This window comes from Poecilia reticulata, linkage group LG9 (genome assembly GCF_000633615.1).
Source record: "Poecilia reticulata strain Guanapo linkage group LG9, Guppy_female_1.0+MT, whole genome shotgun sequence".
NCBI classification, from domain to species: Eukaryota; Metazoa; Chordata; class Actinopteri; order Cyprinodontiformes; family Poeciliidae; genus Poecilia; species Poecilia reticulata.
Genome location: NC_024339.1, coordinates 30,168,123 through 30,189,626, shown reverse-complemented (window position 1 = coordinate 30,189,626; position 21,504 = coordinate 30,168,123). Strand labels below are relative to the sequence as shown.

Below are 21,504 nucleotides of genomic sequence, written 5' to 3'. Positions count from 1 at the left end.
TAGACCAAAAAGTTAAATTTTGGTTTCATATTTTCTGCATCCCACATGGCTTGTGACAAACTTTAAAATAATCTTATTGGAACTTTTTTTTTCACCAATAGCTTTCAAACTGCCACACTTGCATAAAGCACAACTAATGGTTGCTTCTCTCCTCTTGGCTTCTTCTCTAATTAATGCTCTCCTTTGTCGCCTTGTCAGTTCAGGTGGACGGTCCCGTCTCGGTAGGTTTGCAGTCGTGTCATACTCTTTCCTTTGCCAAGATAAGAGCTGGAACGAGGCACTGTGAGAGTTTGAAAGCTTCATCACAGATATGTCCCTGATGCGTCCGGTGTGATTCTTGGTCTTTGTGATGCTGATTATTCATTAAGATCCTCCAACAAACCCCTGAGATTTATTTATAATGAGATTAAACGACATACGGCCAGGTTACTTAATGCTGAAGGCAACTGGTTTCACAGTGTTTCATTTAGGAGCAGCATTGTCAAAGGGGCTGACAATGCTCCAAATGATTCACTATTTTGTGTGGGTTTTTCGCATAAAATCCCAGAAAAATACGTGGAAGTCTGTGGATGTAACATGACAAACTGGGAGAAAGTTTAAAGAGAACTTTCATACTGTACTGAGACCTGGCTTTCGCTTCAGATAGACTGGAACTGTAATTAGATATCCAACACTTCTTTAATCTTAATTCATCTACATGCATGCTTGTTCATAAAAGTGATGCAAACTCCAGCAAGGAACCAAGGAAACAATATGATGCAAGTATAGCATAGTGAGCTTAAAATCAAAGAATATTTCTGCAATTCTGCATTGAATAAAACTGCTTGAAGATGAAAAAGTAATAGAAGAAACTTTTTGTTTTTCCATTTTCCGTAGGAAAAAAAGTGGTTCTGCACCTCATCATTTAGTGATGATCTGAGGACAACCTTTATTTGGGAATCTGCATATAGTCATGATTAATTATATGCCCTTTATAGAATTAAATATTTCATAAGAGTCAGCTTTCAACTCAGTTGAAATATCCACCATATAAAATATAGGAATCAAAATAACTACTTCTTTCTACAATGTACTTGAAATTTTATAATCTTGGCTGACTCATGGAACTGAAGTGACAAAAAAAATATATATAAAAGACCGCTTACAAACTCTACAGAATCTGAAAATACTGGCTGCAAAGAAACCTCAAATAGCTGTGAATTTTGACTTTTATGTATTTATTTATTTATGTTTTTGCTACTTTCTCCATGAATAAATCCGACCTTGACCCGCACAGCTCAGCAGAGTAAAATACAGCCCTGAAATACAACATGTCATATTGTGTGAGGTCACATGTACGCAGGCTGCTTATATAAAGAAGAAAATCCATCGCTGCAAAACGTTGCCCTGGGTTGATACGTATTGATGTGGTTCATTTTCCTTTCAGATTATTGATTGATTGATTGTAGATTTACCTCCCTGTAAGAATCTGGTGCCTCCAAGTGTTCATGTTATCAAACATTTCTGAAACAAAAAGAACATTTTGAGACCCACCTACTAAAACAAAGAAAGTGCCATATATGGGTAGTGATGAGAAGCGTAGAGGAACAACCTTGAGATCCAAGATGACTCATGGAATGACCTTGAAATTCATAGAATAGGGGCTCATTTCTTGACAAAAATAATCTTTTAAATGGGGAATAAGTGTCCAAAACATTGACAACAACTCAAAGGACGCAGTTTGCGTTTAACGAGGCAAAGATCATCTATGTAAGACAGATGTGTGAGGTTGTAGAAGTAGATTGATTTCTCCTCACTCACAATAAAATGCTTCTGTTAGAAAAACACCATTTGCAAAGGATTTCAAAACAATTAACCCAAACCTAAGAGAGAAGGCCCAGTTAGGACAGACGCAGAAAGTTTAGCAGTTAAAAAAAATCTTTTTATTTTTTTTGTACAGCACTCTTTACTTTTAACGTGTTCTCTGTTAGCGACACATTGTGTTGATCTCAGTCGATTTCTTCTACTAAATTGTTTTCAAACCAACACAAGTGACCTAGGACAGCAAACAAAATGAGTCTGAGATTAATCTAAGCCCTGTGTGAATAATAATGTAGTTTAAGTTATTGAATCTATTAAGTTACAGAAACACCAGTGGACATTGGCTGATAACCCACTCAGTGATGTAGCTATATATAATCCTCTGCATGTAAAGCAGAGATCTTCCATCCTGAACATGATCTGATCTGACCATCCTGCTGATGGTCAGATCAGATCAGCCATGTTAACACCAGATCTGAACACGGCCATGCAGTTTGAGTGGAGTTAGAAATTGTTTCCTTGGACTTTTATGTGGACATTTACTAACTATTGCAGTTCTGTTCAACCCTCATGAGTAAAAAACACAGATTATATGCAGAAAAGGGAGATTTGCACAACCACTGCATAGCTAAAATACATTATTTGTGTGAATGTGCTGATGAATGAGTGTGAAAAGGGGCTTGATGAATAAAGCATGATTAGACTGAATGCATGTCCAGATCAAGTCAAAGTTGGATCAGAAGATACCTTTATCTGCAGTTTTTTGCAAAAAGATTTTATATATATTTTTGCAACTGTGAATTGAAGCCACACTTGGCTCTCCACAGGACACTTCTAAATCCCTTCAAAGGGAACTAGGTTAACAGTTCTCCAAGCTACTGCTTCTGGACAACATTTCTTACTGCTCCACTTCTTCACTATAAGCTGCCATATAATTCTTTGCATTACAAAGTCAAATGCAAATTCCCTGCTTTAGTTTGGGCTGGCGTTTGCGTAATGCATAGGTGAGTGAGTGAGGCGTTCCTGATGTAACTTCACACTTTTATTGGGCATTTCATACTTTCAGACATGGAAATAAAACATATCTCTTATGAGCTTCAAACAGCAGAAATCAAGATATAGACCTTTTTTTTTTAAAAAACAAAAACGATTTTAGCTGGAAAATTATATAACATTACTAAAACTAACAAAACTCTTTGCATGCTAACAAAGGCCTTATGGGAGAGCTGCAAGGCATGCTGCAGGCCGTCCTCCAAGACTGCAGTCAAACACCAGAGAATTCCCCACAACTGAGGAGGACATGCAAAAGTTAAACGGGTGTTTAATCTGCGTCTCTCTAGTGAATAAACATTCCACACAAAGAAGTACCTTGCTCATGTCCTTGTGCTGCAGGATGCCAACGTAAAAGAGACTGGTGGAGTCGCCTAATGAGGCGTTTGAACATTCCCGTAAGGCCGGGCTTTCCTCCCCTGGCTGCAGCCTGTCATGGAGCAGATTGGACTCCACATGGGTTCCCAAAGAAAGAATTTGAACTGATATAGATATCAGAGGACTCTGTGCTGCTTAACAGGCCTCATTGTTAAGCTCTCCCTCTTTTAACTGCACTCTGCTGGGACGGTCGTGCCTTTGACAGCTCCCACATGTCTGCCGTTTTCTTGGCTTCGTTTCGGCAGAAATCTTTCACAGCATCTGGCTCAGTTCTGTGACGCTAATAGACCACAAAAAAAAAAAACAAAAGAAATACCAATACTGTTTACTTTTTTTAAAACCCTATTACTGCTACTGTTTCATGGCTATTATAGAGACACTCCTGGTTGGGATAATGTAAAAAGCCAATAAACTTATTTGATCTTTAATGCAGTAGAATAATCTCATGCTGAAAACACCAACCTTTAAGATTGAACATGTTAAGCAGAGAAAGAAATCCCATGTCTGTTTTTAACAAACCTGCAGGTGCCAAACTAATTGGTACGCCCGCTGTCAATACTTTCATACAAGCCACTTTTGCCTTCTAATAACATTTCACAAGTTTGTAGCACACAGAGAGAGTTCAGACTGCTCCTCTGCATAATCACTCTAGCTCAACCAGGGTAGCGACATTTAAACATTTTTGCAATCCTGAGAATATTCAAATTTAAATTACTCGTGGCCAATAAAAATTTTGTTTTTCTTGAAATAAAAAAATGATCTTATTGTGATTTTTCCCCCCCTTTTTACTTGCTTAGCAATAATTTGCAGTTCAAAATTCTCAGTAAAAAGAAAAAGAATATTTGACACTCTTGATAAAAACTTTCTCTGTTATTGAAGTGTAGCAAACGGGGACACACTTTCATTTTAAATCTCCTGATTTCACAATGCCTTGTGCTCTAGCGAAAGCTGACAGAAACTTTGTGAGAGAAACAGGCCCACAGCATCACAGATACCATACTTTGCAACGGCCACAAGGTATTTTTCATTTCATATCAAACCAATCTGGGGTGTTTGTTGCCTAGAAGCTCGATTTTAGTAAAAAAAAAAATTCCACTTGAAGTTCTAAAAGAGTTTAACAAACGCCGTGTTTACATTTGTGATGGTTGGATAGTAGTCACACTACTCCCAGATCACCAGTTAGCCAGTTGGCATGTGGATCGTAAATAATAGTTGTCATGGAGATTTAGTGACCTCCAAAGTGATGCACTTTGTTGCAGTTTCCCACCAGAGAGCTTTAAAGTTTTGTTTAACTTTCCTTACCTGATACTTGAGTCTGGTAGCAAAACAAACGAGAACTTGTCCATCCTTGTAGCCAGAGGCTTAAAACAATAGTCCTCTGTTTCGTTTCACCAAGTAAATAGAAATTCGCAGATTAGAAATTCATAGAAAACTGATACATTTAGAAAGTAAAATTTAATTTAAAAAAATGCTTCAGGTACATTTATTTTAAAATGATTTTTTGTTTATCACTTTCAAATAGTTGTGACACCTTTGATTTTGTACATTTCAGAGAAATAGATTTTTCTTTCTCAACTGAGTAAATATCATCATGTTTAAGGCTGGATATTTCTAAAACATGTGCCAAACCCGAGGCTCGTGGGCCAGATCAGGCCAGCCAAAGCTATTTATGTGGCCCTCAAGACTCTAGAGAGGCTAAGTAACAGCTTCAAGATAACAGCTGTGTGCTAAAATATTATTTTATTAGTCAAATTAACTTGTTTTCATTTGTATAGTAGTGCCAAATTACGTCAACGTGAAAAGAAAATATAATAAAATTTTAGTAGCGACAATATTTTAAAAGTTCGTTAACAGATTTATAATGGTATATATTTTTTTATTTTGTTTTTAGAGTTTTATTGATGCACTCTGCCACAACCAGCTCTTAGAGGACATTCATGATGTTCATATGGACCAAAAAAAATAAAAAATGAGTTTGACACCCGAGCTGAGTAAAAGATGAATTAATTGAAGGCTTTTGGAACATCCACATTTGCCAAATAAATATGATACTGTATACTTTTAAACCTGCATGATTTTATTTTGTCGTCTATGGTGATAAAATAATTAACCCACCCAAAAAAGGGGTTTAAATTATTTCAGAAATACATAACGACAACATGTCAGCCTTTCGCGTTCAATTTACATACAAAATTGGTGATTGGATAAACTTCTTTTTTTTAAAACTTAACGAGCAGGCGTTTTAAAGTCTCGTACATTCATGGTGTCCCACCCAGGCCCGGGGCAGGTCTGCCTCTCTGCGCTACATTCTGCTCTCTGTCATTCTGCCTCGCAAAGCAACGCAAACGTCCAGGAGGATCCGCTGCCACATTAATCAAACCCATTAGGCAGCTAGCGGGAGAATACTTACAGAGAGCATTAGGGCTGTCGCTGGATCTAGCCCAGGAAATTAACAACTCACCAGACAGATACAATCCACGGCAGATATGAGCAAGGAAGTGGAAAGCGTGTAGGTGGGGCGAGTCCGTCTCCGGCGTGTTCACACTGTTAACATGACAGAAGCAATTAAGCTGCCTCGACCGCTCTGCATACTGCAAGCTGCAGCTCATTTTAGTGCAACTGGAAAGTGTGCACACATCATCCCTTCCCCCAGCCATCCTCCCTGGCAGCGGGGGGTTGTGAACGCTCGCTCACAACCTCTTCTTTGAGTTCATGGCTAGCATGAATATGGAAAGTTTTCCAAAAGAACTCATGAATAGACACCGTCAGAGTGTGTTTGTGTTGTTGCTTTGGCTCGTTTCAGTTCTAATATTCCTGTGAGCAGCTGAAACACAGCAGCAATACTCTGAGTCAGAGGTGAGCTCTAAAATATCAACTTAATGCTGGGATGCGGTGTGTGTGCGTGTGTGTGTGTGTGCGCAAGACCTGTTGGTGAATGCAAATGTAAACAGTAAAGTTACAGGCTAGAAAAAGCTGAAATGAAATATTGGGGCACAGTTTTTTTTTTTCTGCTTAAAATATTGAGAATTGGTTCAGTGTTTTAATAGGCATGGCTTCATTATACAGAATGCAGCTACAACATGTGGAGTTACAGTGGGCAGATGAGATGCAAATGTACGCAAACAGCATATTCCCAACACTGCCTTACCAGTCATACCCCTAACCTTAGCTGTCAAAATCTGAATCCAGGAAAGCAACATGTGCCTTCAACATAATGAAGAGAAAACCTTGTTTCCACCTCTACATTAAGGCAACGCTGGTGTAAAAAGAAGAATACGTCTTAAAAGACGGAGCGTCTTAAGCATTTCCTTCTAAGTTGCAGCAATATTAGAACTCTGTAAAATATACCGTATTCTGCACAGTGACGTCACTCCGTCTTTACAAACTGAGTGCTTCCCAAAATAAAGATAAATTAATTAAGTTTGCATAATCGAAAATTGTAACTGGACACATGATTTAGAGACATATCTCAGCAGCAGCAGAAATTTGACTCTGAAGTCGACCCTCCCTGCTGTGCTGAACCTAAACCAGAGCAGAAACACTGGCTATGTCTACATGCGCAAACATTTCTTGATTGAAATGTATTCAGATTAAATAATCCAAATGTTGTTTACATGGGTAGAAAAGCAGTTAATCTCATTTTTATTATGATTGGCCATTTATTCTGATTACTTATGTCCACGTGTGTATCGTTAGCAGAAACGTAACAGTTTACGGTTTCAGAGTTTGATTGGTTCCAATATGTGTCATTTATATGACATTAACTATTTGGTTTATTCTGTCTTGGTATATCCGAGGTATTTCTTTCTTGAGAAGAAGTTCTTCTTTTTCATAGAGACAGAAGTAAAGAAATACTTGCCTTTTGGTTGATTTGTTGAAATTCTGCGGGCGAGTGTCTTCTTTGGAGCCCCTGATATCTGAGATCATATTTTTAAATCTGTAGGAGACGTTTTACCATGTAGTGACTTATGTTCACTACATAGTATTAACCGGAGCTATTAAAACAGAATCGGCTGATTGTCACATACAGTGAACTGCAAAAGTATCCATACACCTCTAACGTTTTATAATTTAGACGTTAAAATCTCAAACCTTAATGTGTTCCATTGGTATTTTATGTGGCAGAATAAAGTAGTAAATAATTGTGAAAAGTGTAAACAAAAAGGATAAATCCTTTTTAAATGTCCTGGAAATAAAAGCCGTAAAGCGTTGTATCATTCTTCTCCTTCACCCTAAGACTTACAAATAAAATCCAGTGCGATGATGTTTGTATAACTCATCTAAGTACCAATACAGTACAGATGTTTAAGCTCAGTCTGACTCTAGCTGTTCTTTTAATGCCTCACAGATTTGTTGGAGAACAACATCATGAAGACCAAGGCGTACAGTACGGGGTAAAGCTGCAGAGAGGTTCATTATGGAGTTATAAAACAACAATCCATAAAAGTCAGAACAAATCTGGTCTTTATGGGAGGCCATGTTGGAGAGCAGGACACCAACCCTAAATATAACCCATCATCATCATAAAGCAACCATTGTGACAAAGTTAATTACTAGGTAAATATTTCTCTAAGCATAGACATTTGCGATTTTGCAAGTGTTGCGAAATACAACACTTGTGATTTCTCATGTTTTAACAAACTCAACCTTGACGCTGCCCAAAATTCAAGATGGTGGTGTGAAAAAAAACAACAAAAAAATCACATCAAAATCATCAGGAAACACTTGAAGTAGCTGACAAAGTCTGTTTAGGGCAGCAAAGCTGCAGAAAGTTGTCATTTTCAGTTCACCTTACTGACCTTCACTACGTCTTCATCCGTCGAGCGGCATGTCACCGTTTCAGAGACGTCGGTGACAGAGGCATCCGTTCCGATGGTCACTGCCTTTACTGGAACGGCTACTGTCTTCCCGGTCAGGACAGCAGTGTTCAGGATCTCAGTGTCCTGCAAAGAGAAAAGACAACAAAGGTCAAGAGAATGCCACACAAAAACTGATCGGCAAAAATCGGCTTACCGAGATCAGAAACAAGGCAGCAGATGGAAACAGGTGAGCTCGTATAGTTATGGTGTTATCCACTGAAATGGTATCCTCCATTGTGATTGGCTGGTTTACTCTTTCATAGGATAAATTAGATCTTTTGCCTGTAAATTGGTGGAATTACTTGTTACCTTTATAGGTAGGGTAACTTCAGTGTTAGGTCTGCTTTTATTATTTGTTCTAGTTGTAATCATCCATACTTTGTCCATAATTGCACTGTAAAATATAGCTAAAAATAAGCATATCTGTCATAGAACAACTTGAATATATTGCAAATATGCAGAACTTTTGTCAACATGTTTGTCTCTGGTTGGTGAAACAGCAGAGGAAGAAATTTGGTTTTATAAGAGTAATCAAAATAATAGCTCTATTACATGTTCTGTTGAGCTTGATTTTTATCTTTTTGTTCTTTCCATTAATGACTTTAATTGCTTTCTGGTTTGGTAAATTTAATCTTCATCTTGTTTTAATACGTATTTCTCGTCCATGTTATCTTTAGCTGGAATAATTTACCCATCCTGCAGGTGAATTTTCTGGTTTTATTGAATTCTGTCTCTTCCTTTGTTCACTGCAGGTTTCTCCGTTTATGTTTTCATAACACACCTATTTTTATTTATTTATTTATTTTTCCTGAGATTGCCACGTTATGCGTTGCATCTTCTTGTTTTTAACGGTGCATAGTACTTGGTTTACTGAGTTTAGCGCTTGTCATTGCTGACAGCCTTTTCTCTATTCGTGCCTCGCTGCATCCTGCTTGTTGTTACAAGATTTCTATTTACTGATAGTCTCCGTCTGCCAGGGGCGACGTTTCACACGTGGCTTTGAAATTCCTGTTTCAATCAATTCTGTCCTTAATTTTCTCAACCCTGCGATTGGATCAACTTTGCTGTGGAACAAATTTAATATTCAAATTGTAAAATAAAAGTAAAGTAAAATTGTGCTCTAAAACAAACTTAGGAAGTATTCAAAGGATTATATTAGATGACTAGTGCATTAAACTGCATGTACTTTTATTTCTTTAATACCCAAAATAATAAAATAACATGTAGACTGAATTATCAACATTATGTATTTAATCACATCTCACCTCAATGTAGTAACATATCACCTCTAAAAGTGTAGTAATAGAGGTTACATCTATTCATGTATTTATTTTTAATTACATTGTAATATAAATCATTAAACATTTACACAACTTTCAATAGTAATAGAAATAATAGAAACATTTTTTTTATTTCTAAACATGATCAGCAATCAAACTCCTCGTTGTAGATGAACTGTAAGAATGTTTTCACTGGTATTTTGACGATCTATCTTCAGAGACGAGCTCCAAGTGTTTTGGTTGGAAGACCTCAGGGCCATCGCCTTAATCTTCAGCTTCCTCCACAGATTCATCATCACCAAATTCAACTCAGGACTCCGGATCAGGCTGGATCAATCCAACAATTTGGCAAAAATCAATAAACAACCGAATGCTGAAAATGATCTGCACCAAACTCACAGCTGGCTGGGCTGATGGATGGATGACTGGATGGATGATTTGTGTTCAAAAGCAAATAAAACAGAGGACTTGTGGATTGTTTTCTATATTTTAGGAGGTGTTTCAGAATGAGTCGAAATAACAAGCAGACTATTAAACTCTTGTTAGTGTCCTGTTAGATCTGGATTGTCTGTGATTCAACTAATAGCATTAACAAAGAATCATAAAGGATTTTAATGTTCTTATTATTAAAAATGATGCAGAAATACAACAAGAAGCATTTGTGAATTTACCATAAGTGAACCAGATGCTTCTGATACACATTTATTCTTTATGTGCAAATTGTTATTTAATGCCCAATTAGTTCACATCCACCAATTTTTCACCTGCACTGCAGGAGACTGTAATTGAACTAAGTGGTCCAGACATCTCTGGTTCCTAAGTTCACTTCATTACTCTGAACAGAAATCTTAACCTTTTTTTTTTACAGACACACACCAACACACAACGCCTTTGTCAGTGTCGGTAATTGGGACCAATTAGGGTAACTACAGGGTAACTTTTACGCTCTAAGCTCACCAAAGTACAATGGATGGACTTTACAAGCTGTACTGAACTTATGCTGACACTAAACTCTGCAAATAGCTCCTTCTGATGCCAAGTATAGCTGTAATGGCTGTGCTGTACAGCAAACAGGACTCCATACACAGGTGAGCTTAAATTCACTTCATCTAATTGTAAAGCCTGACAAAAGTCCCTCATTGTGAGCCGCTCTCATTCTGCTATTGGTGCCATCTTCGACAAAAGCTCCTCTCCCCGATATCCTTCATTTCAATAGTCAGGAACCCTAAGGCATCCTTTTTCTTTTTTTCCCCCTCTATCATCTCCTTTGTGTCGAAGCCATGCTAGTACTGAGGATTGTCAGCTTTTTCTTCCTTTTCTTTTATAAAAAAAGAAGGATCTACCTCTGGAGTGGAGGGATCTGTGCAGAATTAAACGTCACATGTGTTTAGAGTTTTCCTACGAAACCTGATGAGCTCAGACGTGACTGACTTCACGTTGCGTATTCCCACAATATATATGAACACACGCTGTCAGCTCAGTTTCTAAAGACTTACCTTGTGTTTGTGAGCTTGCAAATGAAATTCATTCATTCAAAAAAAAGAAAAAAAAAAGAAATGGGGATTAGGTTCGACTGAAAGAAGCTTCGGCTTTAGAAGACTTTGCGACTTTAGAGTGAAATGATTATTATTAGGAAAGCCAAGAGATACCAACGAATAACAAAAAAAAAGGAAACACTTAATCATCAAATAGCTTTTCATTCAAGTTTTATTGACTGTGACAGCGTTATGGAGCAACATAAAACCTCTATCCGTCTGTGGCACTGACTTTGATTTAATTTTCCTTAAAACTGAGGACTGCTGTAAATTAATTCCATGTCTGCTGGGATTCTTCCATTTCCAGGGGGTCATCTATAATATATAGCGGGGTAAATGGCTGGGACTCGGTGAAAGCTGAGGCTAATGTTAGATTACAGCAGCTGGAAATGACCCAGCAGGTTAGGGACAGCGGATAGCGGAGCCTGGCAGTAATAAGCCACAGCGGGATTCCACGGCGATGCATCAGTGGTCCACACACTTAAACACAGACAGCGCAATTAAACACAAAATGGAAACCAGTGGTGCAAATCAGAAGCTTACAGCGGTGTGAATAGAGACACAATGAAGTGTGGGCTTTTGAGAGTAGGAGAATTTGCCCAGAGCCTGATGAGTTTTCAATATGATCAGCATTTGAAATGTTTCAGGCCCCAAATTAAAATTTGACCAAAAATGAACAGTCCGCTGTCCTGTTCAGGTTCCTGCGGTATTTTAAAAGTGTTTGATGACGACTTCATCTGGTACTCAGAAAGGCGTCCTTTTCAGCAAACGTGATCTTGTTCACTTCCGACATCTGATGATAAATCCAGTGATCACATTATTCTCTGATTAAAAGTTACAGGATAGAAAGCAAGTCAGATCTGAATATAAGTTACTAAAAAATTCCTGTGCCTTGTCAACAAACTACAAAATCATATATACTACTTATTATATCACATTTACACCTCTGAGATTTTCTTTTTACATGGCGATTGATAATCCATGCAAACCCTTGTGATAATCATGAGTTCTTAATGAATCGGCTCATGAATACAGCTTAAAGTTTGGTGCAGTGTGGCATATTGAGCGGGTCTCTGGAGAACCACATCAACCATTAAGGGATTCCAGCGGCTCAGTAGAGATACTGTAGTCCTTACAAAAGATCTCTATAAAATAGATTCATGAGAAACTGTATGAATCCTTACAGCATTTGTTGCTCTAGCTGTTTATCTTGTGGTTCAAAGTAATATTAGGAATACTCCCATCAATCGTTTAGACTTGGGGACATGTTTTTCTTGGTCGGGTCTGAAAAAAATTGGACCTCCAGCCAAATGTATTAGCCACCAGCATGTTTTATTTTAGCTTAATAAAATTCAAATAGAGGTTGGGGACATTATGGTTAAAGGGCTGGAAGGTAAATAACGAGCGTTGCACTTCTCTCCAGTCAGCTATTTAAAAAGATTGTGTCATAACGTTATTCTTTGGAATCTAGTTGCAGCATAATTTCCAAATTATGCCTCAAAGTCAAAACATTTTAGTCTAATCTAACCTGACACCAGCTCCCAAATAATCTGTTGGAGTAACGTCACAAAAACAGTGTGACAAAATCTAAATGCACACGTGTCTACTGCCCCTTTTACTTACCTGTTTGTCCTTTTTCATAGGTTCTACGTAAATATTGCTTAATATTACAAAAAAATGCCTTCGTTAACTTTTAAAATACATTTAGCTCTCTCTTGCTGATGCTGGTGTTTGCGCTCTGCTTACAAGCAAACCTTACAATCTCCAGTTTTTGGAGACAGGGGTCTTTTGTTCAATAATCTGTGGGAGAACTGCCTGTCTGCTTTATCAAAGATCTCTCTGTTAGCATTCAGCACGCCGCTGTGGCTGGTAATGTGTTCTGGGCCGTAATTTCTCCCCATGTCTCGGCTGGATCTGAAAATAAGTGAGATTTATGGTGTCAGCCTGAGTGACATGGGCAGAATGAGAAGCAGCAAAGCCCGCCGTCCCACTGTTACGTTGGATTCTGCTTCGACAAACGCGCCGACGCATCCACATTCTGACCCCGTGTTGCCAGCCACAGCCACCAAACAAACAGGTCGAACGCGTGTCGAGTAGGAGACTTTAGAGACTGCATCGTGTGTCCTGCAACAAGAGTAGGCTGTGTGTTAAATATGTTGGAAAAGCATAAGTGAAGCTCCCTGCACACCTGATCGTATCAGCCAGTGCCGTGGCTACCTCAAAGCTAACCATTTGCGCGGCTGCACATAAAGCACAACTTAGAGATTCTGTGATCTTCTCTAAAAACCTGACAAGATGTTTGCGCTACCATTATAAAGTCATTAAGTGAAGGTCTTGTTGTTTTGAAGGGCCAATATGAATTATGCTAATAGTCAACTAACCTGTCCTACATGACATTTATGTGTCAGATAAACATTTTCACAAATCCAGAACCTAAAGTGGGAGTTTGTAACTCATGATTCATGCTCTTGCCATTAAATGCCACTCAGTGTCCTGAAGCTATTAAGCAGACAAAAAGAGACATGTCCTTTCATCAGTTTTCTGTGCAGTGCTCAACGTGAAACTTCCTTCCCTCGATTCCAGTGGGCGTTTAATTGGCCATAGAGCCGAGAAACATGGAGGAGAGTGGGAATAAAGGCCTTGGTAGCACTATGCAGAGCGATACATCACTGCATGACAGCGCATTGAAGTGGTGGGATGGTTGTGAAGCAAAGACACAGCCTTTTAATGAGGGTCTCTCTCTCTTGTGCCCCTCTCTTGGTTTCCTGCTCTCGCGCTCCTAAAGAAAGGGCCAGTTACTTGCCTGCCTTTATTCTCTCCTTTCCCTTGTTTCTTCCTGGTTGATGGAACGGACATGGCTGAAGTGTAAGCGGTGGAGGGTGCGGAGGGAGTTGGGACCAAAAACCTCTCCACTTCACTGCCACGCCTCGCTGCCTTTCAACATACCTCTGAGTGCTTTTCGGCTGCGGCCACTTGTCTGAGGTACACGGCGGTCAGCAATCTGATCTGCTCATTACTGCCGGTCAAGAAAGGCAGAAGGAGAATTACCTCCATGGCTGCTTTGATGGTTGATCTACTCACTTTAAAGGAAGATGTAATGAGGAGTCATGTTGAGGACAAAAAGAGCTGGCAACTAAGAATAAATAGTAGTGCTGAGGGCCTAATTATCTGCTACCTCAGTCAATAATGAAGACACTGTGCAGAAAGGGTAACCCAGTCACTGTCAGTACTCTAGGTGGAAATCTGCAAAGGGACTGAAGATGCCAAAATTACTGTTTGTTTTTATGCTGCGAGACTCAACAGTTTCACAATCGTGAGAAAAACTAACACAACATGTCACATCAAGGAACTTTACGAAAAAGTGTGAATTCATTCCAGCTGATCCAATTTGTCCAACAATGCAGTCAAGTTCAGTTCATTATTCCCATCAGTTCATAAAGTTTTCTTTATAAACCAAACAGATTGCACTGAGTAATAGACTTGCAACATTCACTCCTCCTGGACAAGCATGTAGCAACACTAGACAGTCGTTTACATACAATGGTTGACTTTACAGCAATCCCTCATACTGAGCGAGCATGTGGCGACAATGGAGAGAAAAACTCCCCTTTAACAGGAAGAAACTTCAGAAGAACCTGTTTCAGTGTGAACGGCCGTCTGCCCTGACTGACTGAAGTAATTCTCCCAACTAAACAAAAACGGACAGCTACGTGACATGACCTTGTTTGAGGCAATTTTTCAATCTGGTGGGTAGTAAGTATACTATTCTGTTTTAAATACTTGGTTCTAATTTCAGTGTTTATTTTTTAAAGTGAGTCAAATGGTTTTTTTTTCCCCCAATTTGTCCTTGCTGCTAATTAGTTTCTTTACTTTGTCTGAAAAACAAAGCCAAATGCAAATGCACAATCGAACCATCTAGGTGAAGGTCTGAACAACAAAAAATGCACCAGAAAGAAATGAAATATTAAACCTGTGAAACGTGAAATGTTGTTTTTTCCAGGAATTTGACTTAACGACCAGGCTACTGTGCATTCAAAGGGCATGGCAAATAAAATATTTTCAAAAGACGTGTGAAGTAAAAAGTGCTGGTGTTGAGTCATTCAGAATGATTGATACCTGTGGATATCAAACACTTTATAACCAGTGCCACTTCAGTAAACAATTTTCCAGGTTCCACTATTTCTACGGACTTTTTAAAAACAAAAATACAACAAGACTTAAACAGTGTCTTTCTATTACTACTGATTACTTAAAAGTTGAAGTTTGCAGTTGGAGAAATTAAGAGAACGGTCCAAAGAAGTTGGACTTCTTAATAGGAAATTCAGTTTTCCCAAACAACAATGACCTTAAAATCCAACATGACCAACTTACATGAAAACAACCTTCTGAAGTGCAAAAAAGTGTTGACTATTTTTATCCTATTGTATCTTTTACACACTCAGTCATATACAAGCTCTTTTGATGACCATATTGCTAAACTTTTTGAAAATATAGATTAGAGAGGAATACATTAGTAGGTTCCATACCAATGAACAAATCCACATAAATATTGATGAGCAAATCACACTGATTTTGAAACCTGGAATTGAAACAAGTGAAAAAAAAAAAAAAAGGTTTAATATCATTCCCAGATCCAACTTTGGTATTCAGGAGTAAATTAAACACACGTGTAGAAAGCACCACCTCATGTTTCTGATGCAACGTTATCTTAAAAAAATGCATCACAGTAAATATTCTTGTTTTGCACCTCAGAGAAAAAAAACAAATCACAAAACTTCTTTTGAGTGTCAGTAACGGAGATCAGAGTGCCACAGTTTTATTAGAATCACGGATTTATACTGCGTTCACAACTTTCAAAACAACCCCAACATCATCTAAGCTGCTCGCACAGCTATGCATGACAATCGACACGGCGGTTCATGGGGAGTATTAACGTTTTAGTCACACTGGATTGCGCTCAACTGTAAATTATGTATGAGTTGCACATGATTTATGGGAAAACTTTGACTCTGGGGAAGTGTCACAGTGACATGCTGCTGACAGGACAAATCCCACCACAAATAATAAGTACATGATAATTTGTTCCTGATGCCTTACTCTACATCTCTAATTGGAAACATGATTTTCTTTTTTTCTTTTTTTCAGTGATGCAAAAAGCCTATCAAATGGTATGCCACGTTTTATTCAGGGCACAAGAAAACAACAGCAGACAGATAATCTCTGCAATAAGCTTTGTGCAGTTATAATACTTATTGATTATATCTAAATTTGTCCCCAGTTCATCATTTTGACCTAGAAAGTACATGAGCATACGACTACAGAGTCTGCACCGGCAGCGTCAAAACTTTTGAGTTATTGAAGGATGGCACTAGAGGGACTGGCCACCCTCAGGAGCCCAGTGGCCATGAATTGCATGTCCATCTTTTGAAAGGAATCTCCTGAATAAAACATGACTGAGCGTGGAAGTACTGTATTATAAGTTTATAGAACAAATCCCCTACAGTTCTTAGGAATACTACTATGGTGATACATTTAGATCAGTGGGTTGGGGAGGAAAATGAATGTCCCTAATGTATTTCAATAGCAGTAAGATGAAGCTACGAAAGAATCCAGGCCAGGCATGGGGGAATAAGCCACCTCGCCGCACCAGCAGGGGGGCTTTGGGATGGGCAAGCTGAGCGATGCTGGCTCCGGCGTAGCAACCCCTCGCTTGTGCCTCTGCTGTTGTTCTCTGAAAATATGGCTGAGCGCCAGAGGGGCCAGCCTGTGCCACTCTGCTTAATTTCAGCCTGGTATTCGTCACACAGAGCCAATTGATGGAGAGTTCGTCACCTACAGCCAACCATGCCTGTAGGGGGACGACCCCGTGACCCCTCTCCCGGTTCTTAACCTCTCTAAAATCCAGATCCATGCTGCCAGCTTGCTTGGCTTTACTTAGTCTAGCCGCCGTTTTCTGGACGCAGAACAGGCAGTACACATGGCCATCCGGATGGCAGCCCACTTGTGTCAGGAAAACATGCCCATTCCCCTTACGGCCTACAAGCAATGGACTGAAGCCAACATAACTAGAAGAGTGTCAGAATATTGAAATATGCCAACGTCATTTAGATGTTATCTTAAAAACCCTCCATGCATTTTGTGTCTTTGCATTACTGCGCAAATCATTTTGGAGGACTGGAGAGGTAGGAAGGTTCGCAGCATTCAGTCAGAGAAACTAAAACATAAGTGGTTCCACTGGGTACATTCTCAGCCACTTTGTGTAGGCATAAAACAAACTTTTACATAACTGTGGCGCTTTGCGTGTGAATAAAGCTATCCTTTTCAGGTCATCTTCAGGGGAATGCAAAGACACCATAAACAAGCAAGTCGACCTCACTTGTAAAGACGCTTTCAGGAGCACCGCGGAGAGGTTGCCTGTTTTAATGGTGACAGAGGCTGTTTGAGTGTCACTGTAATGAGAGAGCTTTGAAAGGTAACAAAACCGTCCCACTCACTTATGCTATTTCAATTAGAGGAGGATTTCAGAGCACGCAGTCTTTCTGAGTGACACAGGATTTGCCATTAAACCTCAGAATATCTGCCTTTCATGAAAGCACCTCCCCATGTGCAGCGGCGATGCAAGACGGCCCACGCATTTCTCCACTTCTCCCGTGTGCCGTCATCGGAAATTAACACGTGGGTCTTGACGATTTTTTTCCAGCATCCTGTCATCAGAAAGGTGCTTTTCTGACACTTGGACGTGAGGTGATAGTTGAAGTGAGGATGTATTATAAGGGTATAAGAATTTATGCGTTGGAATGAAACTCACATTATAAAAGAGAAAGAAAAAAAAAACAATTGCACAGAGGTTTTCACACACAAACATATATGAATGATTAGAATAACTATAATATTATACCTAAGATGTAGTTATAATTTTGAGTATGATGCGTACAGTTAATCAAAAATAACACATAAATATATGCAGAAATAAGTAGTCGCCTTTCAGTACTTGATGTTATACCTTTATGCCGTTAATTAGTCAGACTGCCAAGCAGCTGATTACAGCTTCTACCTGAGCAGACAAGCTGCCCATCTGTTGCCAATTGCAGTTGTGTTTCATGGAAAGGCATTTTATTAACATTTTAACCAGCGTTCTGAGAAGTTGAGAGAGGAGGCAATGGGTGACCCATAACCTTCACCTGTGAAATATGTGGCAACAACAGAAGTTGTAGAGCGTTAAAAATCAAAACAACCCTTGTTACATAAAAACAACAACAAAAAAAACTATCATAGCAGTTTTTGTAAATGTCTAAGAGCCTTACTTTGACGAGAAATGCTTAACATGTTCCGTCATCAGCAAGTGTTTCACACAGGAAGAATATGGGTGGCGCACAGCCTCCAACCTCCATTTCCCACAAAAATAATTGGCTATTAAAAAGATAACAACCCACTGCAAACGTAGAAATGGTTTACTGTTTCAAAAATAGCCTTTACTAAACTACAGTGAGTTTTTTTTTTGTTTGTTTCTTAGATTGGAGTCATTGTAAGACACAGAAGTAACAGAAATCTGCTTAAGTTTTGGCTCCTCTTGGGCTAGCAGTAAACTTCAATCTCAATCTGGATTTACAATAGATTGAGACACCAGGAAAGCTACATGACAGGTAAAATATGAACACGGACATGGGTAATGTTACTCAGTAACGTGTTACTCCAATATGCCACTATTTCTTCAGTAAAGAGTAATCTAACACACTACTATGGCCAATCAGTAATCACATTTTAACTAATAAAGTAACTTGTAATATTACGTTGTTACTTTCGAAATCAAGTAATCGGTAAAAGGTAAAGTAAAAGAATTTACTTTTTAAAGGATTAATGAGTAGTCAGAGTGGGATCACTTCTGCAAGGCAACTGGGTATGAACTGTCAATAACCTTTTTAACAGAGCCTCGCTTCAAAACTAGCGATCCCTTTAAGACACACTGCCTCAAAGAGAGCCATCATGTTCTGGATTAGAGAGGCATTTGTCACAATCTGTTGTCCTAATTAGCATTACATGGAGGGTGACACATGCACATACGGCGGCAGCCTCAATGAGTGCTACCACTTCATCATCAGCCTCCGTAGTATAATGCTAATGGTTTCACACTTATGGCCCATCCGTCAGCTCCTCATTGTAAACTGTGTGACTCATTCAGTGTGAAGAATAAAATATGCTAGATTTGATCCCATTTCATTTAAGTGGCAGGAGGGAGTGAGGTGGGAGGGGCTGGAGGTGTTTAGCAGCAATGGCCAAATTCAAAGTGTTTCAGCCTGCAACATCGGGATAAATAGTTAAAAAAAAAAAAAAAAACGGGCCCGGGACGCATTTCTACAGTATTATCTGGCATCTGTAAGCGCTCACGTCCGATGATAAATGGTCCTCCTCATTTTACTTGCCCGGCAGAGAAGATGTGCATGGCGACAGAGGGCAAAAGAATGGAAAAGAGCAAAGTAAAACATTCATTGGACAATGCTGATTGATGGCTTTATCATGTTTGAGGCGAAGTGGCCTGAGAAGGCCAGGGTGATGATGTATTGTTTAACAATACATCGGAGCAGTTCGTGAATACAAAACCGCTGCCTTCATCTCCCCTCATCTCCATGCCTACGAATGTGGGCGTGCGAGCGAGCGCAGTTTGGTGTCTCGGCTGGAACAGGAAGACTGATGAGTCAAGATATGATGTATGCCCCTGTCCTCCTGCTCCCTCTCCATCAGCAGGCGTCCACAGCATGGGTAATGACGACGAGGGCAGCCTGGACAGCAGCGTATTACTTTACAATGCTAAAAGATAATGAACTAGCTTCCTGCTGCGGTGGGAAAATCTTCTCAGGCATCCAATTACTGCCTTTAAAATCCATCTCCAGATGACCCAAAAAAAAAGAAAACCCACACACACACACACGCTCTCTCTCTCGACTGCTGCTATTTCGAAGCTCAAGTGAAAAAAATTGGGATTGCCAACAAAGCGAGGGAGGGAGAGGTTGATAAGGGAGGCAATTAATCAAAATTTTTTAATATACTAATGGATGTTCGTCCGGGTCGAAACAGGGGGAGGGGGGAAAATAAAATAAATAGTGAAAGGAATCACGGAGGAGAAAAACAGAAGGAACAAATCTACAAAGGCAGTTTAGGAAGAAACATAAGAGGCGCCGCAGTTTGACAGAGGCATTTTCTCACTCTGAACTCGCTGAAACTCTTGACTACTCCTTTCATTTGGTGCTTTGAAATAATTGCTGCATTTGCAAAAGTTCTGCTTCACAGTTTGAAATTGGTGACAAAGTGGCGAGCGGTTGCTCTGAGCCCTCCCAGTGCATGTGGGTATGTGACAACACACAGGAGGAACCTTCTTCAAAGAGAGCTAAAAAAAAAGAAAAAAAAGAAACTTCTTTCCCAGAAGGACGCTGCTGCTTTCCCACAAGTGTTACCCGTGGCGGAGCCTATCACTTTGCTGCTGTAGTGCAATAAAAAGCCTTTTTTTAAAATAATAAACTATTCCGGCAAGGCCGCAACATTTTACAGCGCTCCGTAAAGGGGGACTGGGTTTGGGTCGGAGAAACTGCTGAAGTAATCGACCATAAATGTGATCAAACCCAAAATAAACTTCCCATTACCAACAATCATTAGCTTCATTATGCTGTAACCTTTAGAGATGTAGTCAGGTGCAGGCCTTCGTTCAATTTCTGAAATGGTTTTGGGTCAAAACCCGATTACAGCAGCCTTTACGTTGCGATAAGACTTAGTAGAAGCTCATTAGACTAATTAGAGCTAATTACAGATGAGCAGACTTTCTAAAGACGGAGTTGTGTCAACAGATGCCCTCAGCATTCTCTGTGAAGTATGTCCTCTTAACTTGATTAAAAGAAAGATTTCGGGATTACCCCTTCGCTCCACTGACAGTGAATCTTGTTTTCTGCTTTGCCTCCCTTTCCTCATCTGTTTTCATATTTTCCATCGCTTTTACTTTCTGTCAGCATAATTGATCACGAAACTCTTCCACAGTTATCAAAAAATAGTAAAAATGCCAATTGGATGTTGCCAATCGTCAGTGGAAAACAGTTCATCTTAAGTAGAGGAGGATCTGTGATGCTTATTAGAGTAAACGGCATTATGGGAGCTTTGAAATATCAGGAAATTTTATGTATTCGGTGGGCCCTAAACTGAAATTGTTGAGTATCAAAATGGTATATCAAAAACAATGTTCTTTAATGGATATCTATGACTGTAGGATATTCTGTAGGAAACCTGTGAGGTGAGCTGAAAATAAGACGGCATAGGAAAGTACTCTAGACTCTAGATGTCCTAGAGAGACTGATAAAAAAAACGAAAATGAAAAAGAAATGGTCAGAGACCACATATAAATAATTTAACAGTGGAGGGGAATCAGTATTTGTCACACCGGCATTTCTTTTTCGATACAACTATTTCTTAATGTGAGATTTTTCTCAATGTACTCAACTAAAAAGATGGACTCTTTTACGATTTTCCAAATGTAAATACCACAAGAAAATATACATTTATTTAAAGAGTTTTTACACTTTCACACATGTTTTTTTACTAGGAATAATGTAGACCATAAGT

At 39.2% G+C, this 21,504-nt stretch overlaps 1 protein-coding gene across 1 annotated transcript in view; it reads right to left on the bottom strand.

Annotated features, from left to right (window-relative positions):
• The window catches only part of LOC103470631 (transmembrane protein 132C-like), a 160,593-nt gene that overhangs the window by 14,434 nt on the left and 124,655 nt on the right, over positions 1 to 21,504 (bottom strand). Inside the window, exon 5 of the mRNA XM_008419240.2 lies at positions 8,028 to 8,171. Within this exon, the coding sequence (XP_008417462.1) occupies positions 8,028 to 8,171 (144 nt within the window). The remainder of the gene's footprint in view (positions 1 to 8,027; positions 8,172 to 21,504) is intronic.